The 13,749-nt window shown below is 42.9% G+C and overlaps 1 protein-coding gene across 8 annotated transcripts in view; it reads left to right on the plus strand.

Moving 5' to 3' along the window:
* dlgap2a (discs, large homolog-associated protein 2a) overlaps positions 1–13,749 on the plus strand; it is a 188,144-nt gene that overhangs the window by 120,208 nt on the left and 54,187 nt on the right. For all 8 annotated transcript variants that reach the window (XM_084381047.1, XM_084381048.1, XM_084381049.1 and 5 more), the window contains one exon: positions 7,164–8,311. In XM_084381047.1, the coding sequence (XP_084237173.1) occupies positions 7,164–8,311 (1,148 nt within the window). The remainder of the gene's footprint in view (positions 1–7,163; positions 8,312–13,749) is intronic.

Here is a 13,749-nt window from a genome sequence, read left to right on the forward strand (position 1 = left end):
AAGGAAATGGTTGTAGATTTTGGGCAGAAATCCCAGAAATACCCAAGCATTTACTCTCTTTATTTAGTATCTCATTTCCCCCTATGCAACCCTCGTGCATGTCATTGGACATGAACACACTTCTCGAAAGGCAGCAACTTGTCAGTGACTGACATCTCTCCTTATGTAATGAGACGTTTAGTCAGATGTTTTCGAAATAAAAGCAACATGAAGTACTGTCACAGTGACTGAGCAGATCCGGCTGTCAACTGTGATAAACAGTGATTGTTTTTATTGTGTAATATGTCATTCTTTCAACACTGGTCACAAAGTTCCTGTTAGACTCCAAAGCAGCGTGTCACTTGGGATTTTATGAAAGTAAGTGTGTGGGTTCCTGTTTTTCTTATTATTTTTTTTTTTATTAATACATCGTGGTAATGGTATGGATTCAGTTCTCTTCTCTAAATCATGAATTCCCATTTTGATTTATGGCCAGTTGTAAGTGCCAGTCCTCCACCATTGTGTACGTGTGTGAGCAACCATGCAAACACACATGTCCAATTGTAACACACTCAGTGCTGACTCAGAAGTAATGTAACCATCTCGTTGTTTTTAATGTCATGTCTCAGCATTAAGCGTCAGAGCTGTGGCAATGAAAGGAACCGTTTTTGCTTTGTTTGTTTTTTCTAGGTGTCACACTCGGCCAGAGACAGATGGTCTATGAGGAAAAACCTCAGTGACAAGTAATTTTCTCCAAATTGCTACGGCAGTTTGAATCACCTCCATACTCTAATTGTAATGTACAGTATGTGTGAATCGTCCTGCGCTGTCACTTGGATGGACAAGTGAGCAGGATATCTGCCAAAGCCGTAAGCCGGGGCCTTATTTTTGATCGGAGCTGCTACGCTGGATATCATGAGGCTTGCAAAGCTGACAGATTTGCTACTTTGCCTCTTTGTCCATTGCCTCCTTCAGTAATCTAATAGCTCAGACCATTGCTGATTCGCCCTGAGGGCATAGGACACAATTCCCTCTCTTTGATTTTTTCAAGAAAGGCCAGAATTCTTGGAAGACTGCATTTAACCTTTGGGAGATGGATAAGAAAGCTGCTGTATCGATTTGTTTTGCCCAGAAAATATGGGGTGTGACTTTCCTCTGGCCAATTGGAAGGGATGCTGCTGGAATAGCTTGACAGGGCCGTTTTTGGAAACACGTTCTAACCCAGTTTTGTTTCTGCTGCTACAAAAGATGTCTTTACTGTCTTTGATGTGTGTTGCATATAGAATTTCACAGGTGTGCAGATTATCGACAGGCAACAAAAAATACAATGTTAAAGGGACATATTGTGCTCATTATCAGGTTCAGAATTTTATTTTGAGTTACAATAAGAATAGGTTTACATGATTTAATGTTCAAAAAACACATCAGTTTTCTGCTGCAGCACTGAGTTCCCCCTCTGTCTGAAACTCTGTCTCAGTTTTAGCTCCTGTCTCTTTAAGGCCCGTCTTCTGAAACCCAGTCTGCTCTGATTGGTCAGCTCACACACGCCTGACTCAGCACCGCTAACAACAACACCAGAGCAACTGTGCTAAATTAATTATTACGTGCCAAACTATGCATAAGTTGTGCACAAGCAGTGTGATGTCACAAAGTCACAGAATTACTGAAGAGGTGTTTCAGGAGCAGTGTTTTCTGTGTGAGAGAGAAGTTCCCATTGGTGCAGACCTTTTTAACTTTCGGGACCTTTAACATGCACAAGAACATATTAAAAAACACTGTAGGAAAAGAGGTCTCCTTTAAAAATACAATACTTTTAATGAATACTACTACTACTTTAACTACTGCACATGTGTAATTAATATACTGTGTGAAAGTGCTTGGGTAAAAAACTGTTAAAGGGTTATGACTGTGAACCAGTTTAAAAAAGTGTGTTGGATTTAGTAGTATCTAGCGGTGAGGCTGCAGATTGCAACTAACAGAACACTTGTCTCACCCTCCCCTACGGCAGCCGCCAAAAATGTCTAAAACGCGAGCCAGTGTTTGGTTTGTCCATTCTGGGCTACTGTAGAAACATTGCAGTGCAATATGGCTGACCCCGTGGAAGAGGACCTGTTCCCTCTGTAGATATAAAAGGCTTATTTGGAGGAACACGAAAACACAATGATTCTTATTTTCCGGTGATTGTACACTAATGAAAACATTATTATGAATATTATATTCCATTTGTACCCTTAAATCCTACACACTGGACCTTTAGCAGCAGACCAGTTGGATGGTGAAGCAACCAAAGTAAATTAGTGAAACAGTTTGGGCTCTTTGATGCCAAACAACTTTGAGATGACACAAAACATTAAAGACTTTCATCAAGAGTCTCTCGTGTGTTGCCTCAAACACTAGGACTCGTCCTCGCAGTCGCCTTTATCTTAATCCTCTCTTAAATAGCGCCGCGGCTAGCCTCCATGCTAACCACTGCCAAGTCTGAAGGTCGCACGCCTTTGATCTCTCAGTCTGGTCCAGCGCTTTATTATCTTTTAACTTTGTTTTCAACTCCAGTTAGGGTCTGAGCCAGTGGAAGAGTGGGAGCTGTCACTGATACTCAGTGCAGATATAATGCTATTTAAATGCTAATGTGTTAAGAGGAGCAAAACGACCTTTACTCACAAAACAGAAGCCCTTAATAAATGAGCCTCTTCCTCTGACTCTGCCTCTCTTCCCTCCAAACCTGGTGTCAGATACACGGTGTGTTTATCACCGGCGAGCTCAGAGGGCTTTGACAACATTATAGAGCTGGATATTGTTTAAGGTGTTTAGTCGGACATGATGGGATGATTACAGAATGTCCCAAGTGTTGAGTTTTTCTGCTTATCATGAAGGGACTTTAGTTGTGAAGTGGTCTGTGTCGACTGAATCGGGTTAGCCTTCACATAAAGAAGAATGCTGCACGGTATGAGGAAAACCTGCAATGTGATAACATCAATCAATATTGCAATGACACTATGACTTTAAAGGGACATTATGTAACTTTTTTACCTTTAAATAACAGCTTCAAAATCATTTTGATGGTACAGCGTCTTGTAAAATGGTGAATGACGTCTCTGTCTCAGCCACTCTGCCCCCTATCACTACTTTCTGCACTGTGAGAGGTTAGGATCAATGCTGAAAATGAAAGAACAAGAAAGTAATGCAGATGTATTTCAACAAAGGAAAATAAGGGAAAAATGAAAATGTTCCTATTCTAAACAGACGTTGTGGCCAATCGAGTATACACTTTTAGTTTACAAGGTGCATTTCAATGCACCATTTCATTTGAAGTAGGATTAGTATTTACTGCCTGGATGTAACTCCAGTTCTGTGTGAGTGAATGTGTATATGTATATATATTTGGCACTCAGACCCATTGGCGTGTGTAAAATGATTATTCTTGTGCATCGCCTTTAAGGCAGTCTTCTGCAAAAGGTTTATTGCACATGTTCATATGGCAATGATGGTTAACTGCGATTTATCGGTCAGCACTTTGAAGAAGCGTCACTGTCTTTTCTTTTCTAAAAAATATCCAATGTCCTTATTCTGTCCTCATCTGCATCATCGTTATTATCATCTCCCCATTAATGTTTTAAGGCATGATCGCCTGACAGTCAAAAAAAAATCCTGTCTTCCTGCTGTGCTGAAATTTAATTGCCATCCAGTTTCTGAAATCATCCTCCATCCTAGCAGTCCATCTGAACGGTTGGCACCCTTGCCAGGAAGCTGATAATGTGATGGCAGGTGCTGGTATCAGTGTAAAAACAACAAGCCCTCTCCCTGTCAGAGATACTTGTCTCCCTGTTTGCAGAGCACTTGCCAGAAGGATGCACACTCACTGAGAGAGCAGCTTCCCCTCAATCCACCTCGTGTTAATATTAAACAACCTTCAAAGTGTTTTGCAGGACTTTTTGAATCATATGTCTGCTTTTTTTTTTTTTATTCCTTTAGCAAAACTTTAAGTTCTGTATCAGCAGAGGACGAGGTGAAAAAGGCAAAAAGAGAGATGGAGGGCGGATGAGTCTGTCATCTGTCGTATAATCCCAGGAAATGCCATAACTCTGCCGGTAGATAATTTATTCAGTGCAGCTCGCTGAGATACCTCAAGGAATAGTCAGCCGTCAGAGAAAGGCCTTGGAGTAAAGACAGTGACATAACTTCAGACAGATATGTAGCATCACATCAATCAATAATGCACCGTCATCCTTCTGCTGAAAATACAAGCAGGCAGTGAACCGGAGTGACTCAGACCGAGCAACTTCACCCGATTTAGCTTGTTGATTTGTATTCTGTAGTAATATTTTCGGTTATCTCTGTTACAAAAATCATTCCTCCCGAGGGAAAGTGTCTCACCCTTTTTTTTCCCTTTCGCGCATGCTTTGAGTAGCCTGGATTAATTTTACATCAGGCTGCCAACTAGACATCATCACGTAAGACTGGTAAACAAGGAGAATTTGTTTTCTCCTCGACAGATGGAGGACGACATTAACAGAACAGCGAGGCTGCACCTCTGGGCTCGAGATCTTAGACCTCATTAAAAATAAGTTTGAATGCAATAAATTTCATCCAGTGAAAGATGAAAAGGAAACATCCACCCTTAGTCCACAATTCACTCACAGCAGAGTGAGTCATTCTTATGATCTCGGAGAGGGTTCTCAGAGATATTGACAAAATAATCAAGAGGAAAATCCTCAATATATCCAGTGACAAACATCTTCTGGGGACAGTGACAGGACCCAGAGGAGTTTCAAAGAGGACACTGTGTGGTTTGTTTCTTGTATACTAAAATGGAGCTGATACAGTTTTATTAGAATGTAAAAGCATCCAATAAATATTTTTGAGATAAAAATGACTTTAAAATTTAGAACTGAAGAGTTGCTGGGTAGGTACAGAAAGGATTGAGAGATACAATAGAGAGTGTGACACAATATTAATTTGATATTTTCAAATACGTGTGGTTGTATTCAGCGCTTGTGAGTTAAATGATTTTTAATGTGATAAAGTAACTTGATTTATCAGGGTCACACACAAAGATTTCTGTTGGATTATTTTATCCATAAACAGTTTTTCCATTGATTTTTCTTTTTCTAGAAATGTAAAATATCATTACAAATATCAAAACTGTGAAGGATTGCATCCATAGCTCCTGGTTGCAGATAAATCTCTCGTGGACCATGAAAGACATGTTTTCCTTTCATTTATTTTGACCGAAGGCTGAAATCATTAACATTCCACACATCGTGGATTTACCTAAATTGAAATGGAGAGCCCTGGGAGTGACTGTTCACTGCAGGTCAGGTTAATAAAAATGATTGACTTCACTTTCCTCTTTTCACCTGGATTTAAATATTTTTCATGGCACAATTCTCAAATGGGAACTCTGACAATTTACATCATAGTGTGGATTACAGGGTTAGGGTTAGAGTTAGAGTTAAGGTTAGGTGGGTTTACAGGTGTTGGTGAGTTAGAAACAATTGTATAAGGCCTTTTGTGGCTGCAGTGACATCACGTGTGACATCCCTTGAGGGGTGTGGCGTTGTGGGTAATATAGACGTATACAGAGTGCATAGAATAAAGAAGATTTCTGGGTCTACTGCATTGATTTTGATCCATCGTGTCCATAGTGTGCTATGATACGATGATGGGAGAAAATATTTTATGACACAAAACAGAAAGGAGTTGTTCAGTGCAAAGAGATTTTCTGGAAAAGACAGATGTTTGGTCCTCAAAATAAAAGCAAAAATATAGACAAATGGCTTCCCTTATTGGTAATTTCAAAAGAAAAAGAAGAATGAATGAAGGATAAAGAAGAAGAATATGTATTACATACAACCATACCATGTACAAAGTAGTGACAATGGTTCTCAGAATTTTTTGCTTTGTTAAGACATTGATGTACTTAAAAAGTGCTACTATTTGCCCAAAAAGTCTCCTCCTCCTCTGTCTCCTACCACAGGAGCTCATAAAAACTCTCCTTCATTTTATGGGGAGACAGTGGGAGGGAAAGTGTATGTGTTATGGGGCATATCACTGGCAGGCAAGCGAGCTTAGACATCGTTGTTGTTTGTTTGTTTGTTTGTTTGTTTCCTACTTCACAGGACAATGCACAGATAGGTTTGAAATATGACCTGGGTGACATTTTCGACTACCATATGCAGCTTTTCACCGAGAACCAAATAATGAGGAAAAACAGAGGGGAGGCAAAAAGGAATATCATTTTATGACAATAAAGATAATTGGAAATCCTTATGATTATTATGATTCTCCAATTTTGCCTTTTTTGTTAAAGAGAATGAATTATTAGCTAGATAAAAACCTCATAAACCATAAAAAGCATTTATTTGATGGCCTTCAGATTGTTTTGTGGATCTATTCCATACTTTCATCGTTTCCGAAAGAAAGCCACATTAAGGCGGAGGATGAAGTTTATTATTTACGTGTCATTCATAACATGTAGCAAGCATATTGTCCCATGTGGAATTTTAACCTCCATCATCTTGACATGATTCAAAGGGAAGACATGGTCATTACAGTGACCGCAGACGGTGGTGAGGCATAAAGATAAAGTAAGCCTATCCTCCTCTGATTAAGTTAAATACATTGGAGTAGAGTGCTGGGACGTCTGCCCTTGGTGACCGATCACACAGAATTGGGTTTTAATCTAAGACTACATGGCCAACAGAAAGAAATGGAGGGAGGGTGCATTTGGTGATCGTCTCCCAAGGACGGCTATCTGGCCGTACGCCTCACAGCACTCTCCTCTGGGCTTTGACGAATGATACCAGCACCACAGAGTGATAGGCTATTATTTCACTTTGCATCGGATAAATGGCAGTGCGGGCTCCTACCTGTCGCCTGCCTTTCTCCTTCTTTCATTCTCTCTTTTTTTCCTCGTCTCTCTTAGCGGCATGCCATCCCAGACCTGAATAGAAAGACTGATATTTTGTCTGGGCAATCTGTTGATTTCAGTTTCACATTTCAGATGTGCTACCTTTTGAGTTTTTTGTGTCCTTTGTTGTTGGAGTGGATGTGGGAAGTGAGAAACCTGTTTGTGGCTGGCATGTCATTTGGTGCAAGGCTTTTTACCCCTCATCGTTCCCTCTGGAAACCATTTCTTGCTCAGATAAAACGTTTTTTGATATAACATTCTCTCTCTCTTTCAGACCAGCAGTATTCATGGTCACCCTCGCAGTACTTCGATGAGGAAAGCTACTCCCCTCCACCCAGGAACATGAAGGGTCTCTCTGGCGGCCGCCCTGCCCAGCTCCAGCTCACCTCCCCCACCTCAGCCCACACCTGCGGCCTCGCTGAATGCGACCATTCCCTGGACCATCACCTCCACCATGGCAACTCACGGCCCCCCTCCTACCTCCTCAGCCCCACTGAGAGCTGCCCCCTTGAGAGTCACCATCGCTGTTCCCCGCGAAGCTCCATCCACTCCGAGTGCATGGTGATGCCGGTGTCCATGTCGGCCACCGACCACTCCATCTCTAGTAGCACTTTCCCCCGCATGCACTACGGAAGCGCTTCACGGGACAGCAGTGGCAACACTCCTGGCTGCAGGGAATCCCGAGACGATGGTGGCTCATCCTCACATGGTGGCAGCGGCAAAATGAACCGAATCCCAGCAAATCTCCTGGACCAATTTGAGAAGCAGATGCCATTGCACCGTGATGGCTTCCACACGCTGCAATACCAACGCACCTCCACCACAACCACGACCACAGAGCAGCGCAATGAAAGCCCCGGGCGAATACGCCACTTAGTCCACTCTGTACAGAAGCTCTTCACAAAGTCGCACTCTCTGGAAGGTTCCTCCAAGATGAACGGTACCAAAAGCGACTCGCACCGGGACAGCTCACACCACCACCATCACCACCACCAAGGCCACCACAAACACAGCAAACGCAGCAAGAGCAAAGAACGGAAATCTGATGGAAGCGGCAAGCAGCGCTCAGGAGGTTGGTGGAGTTCAGATGACAACCTGGATAGTGACAGCACGTACAGAACACCCAGCGTCATGTCACGGCATCCTGTGGACCACATCAGCCACTGCTACCCTGAGGCAATGCATGGCCACCTGGCTGGAGACCTGTCACTAAAGACCTCCAAGAGTAACAACGATGTTAAGTGCTCAGCCTGTGAGAGCATAAGCATGGCACCTGAGGGAAAGTTCATGAAGAGGAGCTCCTGGTCAACGCTAACTGTCAGCCAAGCCAAGGAGGCCTACAGGAAGTCCTCACTCAACCTGGAGAAGCCCATGACGCCCACCGACCTCAAGCCCAACCTCAGGCCCTGTCACTATCTACAGGTGAGTTTGTCTTATATTGCTATGTGTCTAGTCTGGCTCACTAGATGTAGACTGAAGGTATAAACCAGCAACTGGGTGACATTCTCCTCCCTTCTGCTATCTGCGTAATAGCATTTCAAGTCCCCTTCTCTACGTGAAACAGCAACCTCTGGGCTAGCTGAAAATGTCGAGTCAGTCTCACCCTAGCCTGGTCGCTAATGGTATGAATGTAGACAAGCTAGCAGTTGTTACTCTTTCTTTAGTTTTCTCAAGTTACCCCGCCACTTTTTTGCAGGGTCACCGTCGCTGCGTCCTGGGCTTTGTGGCACCCATGACGATTGTGATCCATTTAAAGAAATGCAGAGGAGCCAGGGCATCCTTTCCCATATAGCAGAATGATAATGGGTGTAACCAGGCTCTCCAGCACTGGCATAGCGCTATTGAGTGACTTGTATGTGACAATAAGGTTGTGTCTCTTAAGCAGTGGTACCCATGGGTACACAATTTCTCTAGTCAAATACTATAGCGGCTAATGTCCCTGGTCATAAAAACCTGCATTTACATTACTTTCCCAGATAGCAAAATTGTTGCACCAGACACGTTTATCCGGCCCACATATTGCATGGAATGATGGCACATGGGCAGTCAGCTCCTGTTTGCCAGATCTGAGTCACAAGCAGACCATACCATGGTGCCCAAGTGCCATCATTCCACGCAGTATGTGGGCCAGATGAGGGTGTCAGGTACACTTTTGCTCTCTGAGTTGGATGAATTTTGATTGTAGAAATTTGTAGACAAACAAGCTAATTTAGACCATTTTAGTCAGAGCTCTTGATAGAAGGAATAACTGTTTGCAAGAATTAAGGCCAGACTCAGACTACAGGCCAATTTAATCCTAATTCCCCAGTTTGAGGAGAAATCTGGTCTGGGACCTCGGTCGGTACCACTGTTTATCGCAGATAATCTGGTTATGTGAGGGGTTTATAGATCTTTAACCTCCTGAACACAAGCTTCTAGATGTACTTGAAAGTCATATGTCTTCATTTGAATGTGAAAACATTAGAGAAAAAACAGGCATATATTGAGTTTTGGTAGGGTGAGATCATGGGCAATTGCCCATCTAGAGGTCCTACAGTTCAAGAATATAGGTTGAAAGAAAGCTACATTGTGCCCATTTAAGTCTATGAATAGCATAAATAGATGACTTGGAAGGTTATATTTAAAAAGAAGATTGTGGTTTGGATGAAGCCACATGATAGCAACAAGCAATTGAAGTGATGATAAAACACACACATTTTGTCGCACAGTCACTACAATGGTGACGAAGAACTTGAGGTAACCTTTGCAGCACAAACAAAAAACATCAGTTCCAAAACTAAGGCCTGTATTGTACAACACAAAGCTCTCTATTTCTGTAGGCATCTGCGGTGAATAGACAAGGATGAAGAGTTGCTCATCTCAGCTGGATTTCTGATTGATCTAAAAGACAGTGTTTTGTTGGTCGGTGCCCTGGATATCACAATGTGAACATGTCCAATGGCTCAGCATGCGGCGGCAGCAGAAGGGACGGGCACAGCAGGACAAATCAATTGACTCCATAAATGATCTGTGCCGGAGGGGAAGAGATGGCAATATGTGAATAAAAGACCAGAGATGAATGTTGATTTTTTTGACTGTGTTGTTAGCTTCAATTTTACATAGCTTTCAGACCTGGAAAAAGGTTAGCATTTAGCTCAGGCCTATGATCGGCTCAGCAGGACGCCCAAAAGCATCGCTGGGATCAATTCAGACTGAGTCAGCACTTTACACAGAAGTGTCTCATGAGTTTCATATGCATGCTGAAGGGTATATGGAAGAGAAAAATGAAAAGAAAGCATGCTTATAAATCCTAAATTGCAAAATCAGGGAAAAATAAGATTCTGTGAAGATGCTGCTCAATATACAACAATGTGATATCTGATAGCATCATGTAAGTACGGCCTGCAGGCGAAATAAAGTGAGCACTTCAGCACATTGGGAGAGAAGACTTAGAGACTCTGTGCTCTTAGTAGAGAGTGTGTTGCAGGATTAGAGACTGCTGTGAACGGAAAGCCAATACATTACTCAAATCAGCCAGCGGAGCCAAAGAAACCACTCAATCTAGGCTTACGTCAACAGAAAATGTTTCGGAGGACTAATTTTGACTAGCGTATTTTTAAATATAACTGATGATCAGTCTGAACTGGACAGACGGTGCACTCATCCACTCAAATGTTTCACAATCCCAGTAAGTGCAGTAATCTCTCAATGAGAGAGTCGCGGTGTTTAGTGTGCCCCACCACGACCCCTTCTTCTCTTCCGTTTGGTCATTCAGCTGAGGTAGTGTCCGAGTCGTGGCACCATAAACACTTCTAAAAATATCCTCCTCTCCTCCTTCCTGCCGCAGGGCTATATTTAGCCCGCCGTTATCAATCCAATCCGCGCGGGGTGACACATCTTCCCTCCCCGGGGGAGAATCAATGCCCTCTCCGAGAGCTGGAAGATGCTTTGAAGGAGAGAGAGGAGAGAAAGTTGAAGATGCATACCGCCGCGTTCTGTGCCTCTGTGGATGCATCGAGATACTCGAGGAAGCAGAGTGGAGGAAACAACAAAAGAGATGGCTGTGTTTGCTCCCCATGGCTAACGCTGTTGCTCCATCACCAGGAGCAGTCAGGCAAAGAGATGGAGCCCATAGTCAGGGATGATACTCACACCAAGGGGTCACTTTGAGGGGCTTTCACTTCCTGCTGCTGCTGAATTGGGATTACCCACAACTGTCTGCGCTGTTACAACATAAACTGTTTCCTGGGAGAGTGTGTGTGCTGACTGTCTGTCCATGTAATAGTGAGAGTGTGTGACGGCGTGTGTTTTTTTTCTGTTTATGGCACACCAGATGGTTTGAGGATGTGCTAGTCACCTTGTTTGCGTCCTTGGCCGTTGACAGAAGGAATGAAAAACTTCTAAAGTGTTGTGCAAATATGAGACGGCAAAACGGAAAGATACGCAGGACTCGTCTTACTGATGTAATCAAATGCTAATCTGTGTGCATGCAGCAGGTGTGTGTGAATCTTCAGAGTGGGTTAGCTCATGTGCATGTATGAGAGATCGATTAACCGGGCATCAGGCAAGACAGAGACGGATTACTATTGGCTGCTCTTTCTCTAAAATGACAGATGTTGGGGAATCAGACGTGGCATTAGCCATCGCTCTCTGTCTCTGGCTAAGTCATTTCACAAATTAGCCTCAATTAGCCCCCCCAAGCCACACACACACACACACACACACACACACACACAGTATGTTTTCATGAGTTTGACTGTGAGTTTAATATTAATGAAAGGAGGTGATGGTGGCAAAACATCCGTCTCTGTTGGTGACAGGCTCACCTGGACGCATTTTGTGCACATACAGTAGGTGTTTGGGGCACCGTCTCTCTCTCTCTGACACACACTCTCCAAATTAAATATGTAAATACACCTGGACTGCAGTAACAGCTGTAACCTATGCCTCCTCCACCTTCCCTGCACCCAACTTCACAGCACAATAACTTTGTCTTACTGACAACTCTCAGCCCTGATTAAGGCAGAGGCTCCGGCAGACGCTACTCTATTCTCTCCCTGCATACAGTACTGGAGTACAAAGGGAGGATTAGTCTTTGATAGTTTTGCTGATAGGGCATTGCGGAGGGATTTAATAAGCCAATTAATTGCCATGTTGGCTTGCCAAAGGTGGAGCTTGAGACGCAGAAAGGCTGCTGATTAAATTACAAAAGGAGAGTGCAAAGCAGCAGAAACAAAACTGGCACTGTGACTGAAAGCTACAGTAACACCACCCACACACACACACACACACAGGGGTTCCCTAACTTTTTCGTAAAGGTGTTCCCAGATAACTATTAGGCCAAGAACCACTACTTAATAAGGTTTCGTCCCAGGAATTCGGGGAGCAGACAGCAGTATGTAGCTAAATGTTACTCATCACTGTTGCCTGAGGCGACAGCATGGCTTTGTGGTTAGCACCGTGTCGCCAGGCATCTGCTCGTATTCCTGTTTTATTACCTCAAACCTCGAGTTTCCCTGGATTCTACAAGGAAGTTGTCGGGCTATAACCATTTAATTGGTCAATTGTTAAGCACATTTTCTCCCATATCCTTTTTGTGTGTGCTACTGCTTTCACAGGCCAAATCAATAATAATGGCCAGCGAAGGTAGCCGGTAAGGGTGCGATACCAGCATTTGCTTCTTTAGTAGCATTTTCTTGACAATAATTCTTCACTGTATTAAAGTTTTAGAAGATCATGCCATTTGTAGCAGCCCAGAAAATACACTAGTGTCTCATGTGGGGCTTTTCCATACACGTGCTAGCTTAGGTTGGCTCAGTTTGACTCGGCACGTCAGCTCAACAAGGCAGGGATTTGCATTCCACTACAACAGGGCTACATGCTTGAAGGTTTGTCTTTAACTAATGAGGGTGCTTGTCTGAAATAGTGGTCAGGAGAGTGGCTGTAAATACTCTCAATATCATAGAAGAATAATTGCTAACAAACTTCCACTAATTAGGTGTTAAACACGTTTATTTTCCTAAATAATCTTCACAATAAAATTGTTTGGTCATTTAAAAACTTTATTATGAAGCAGCAATATTAGGAAATGTTGGGTTTTCACCAGCAGTAACTTAACATGACTCCCGAAACAGCTGAAAGTCAACATGATGGAACCGTAAAATACAGCAGATACCCGAAAGTACAAACAGGGACTCAAACCACAGAGATTCAAGTGGAAGCTACAAAAGCTAACAAATCAGCGTGGCATGGTTTGACTCGGCATGGCCAAAAGTGCTTGTGAAAGATCTCCAATGGTCTGAGTTTGGAGAACTTCCAGGCGGGAACAACCTCCAGAGGGAACTTTGAGCATTATTATATTGACCTTGACTTGTTATTTCTTCTTTTTGATGCGCTCTTTTCCATTTATGAGCAATTTACCTCACTGTTAAATTTGATCAGCTCTCCTGTTGGCAAAGATCTCTCTGATATACCAATTGTATGAAATCTTCCCAGCAAAGATAAAGCTGCAGCAGTTGGTGAAGAAAGTCAAAAATCTGGCAGGCTAAAAAGACAGATATTTGTTACCAGGAGCCCAGACAGAACCAAATGGAGAGTGAATATTGTTGGCCAAAAACAGACAATAAATGCCAAATGTTCCATGTTTTCTGGATGTGAAAGTAGGCAATTATGTTCTAGTAAATCATTGGCTGTGTATCCATCAGCTTTTTAAAAATCCTTTCCTGCCCCCTAGTGGCCAAAAAAAGATGAGCGGAGAAATGCAGTTGGAGATCGGAGGTCTCGACATCTGTGGCATTAAACCACGTCAAATTACTCATCAGTTAACACCACACATCTTGGGGCAGCAGCTGATGTGGCTTTCACTATAGGAATATATCAAA

Source organism: Pagrus pagrus, assembly GCF_965226575.1.
Source record: "Pagrus pagrus genome assembly, chromosome: 18".
Taxonomy (NCBI): Eukaryota; Metazoa; Chordata; class Actinopteri; order Spariformes; family Sparidae; genus Pagrus; species Pagrus pagrus.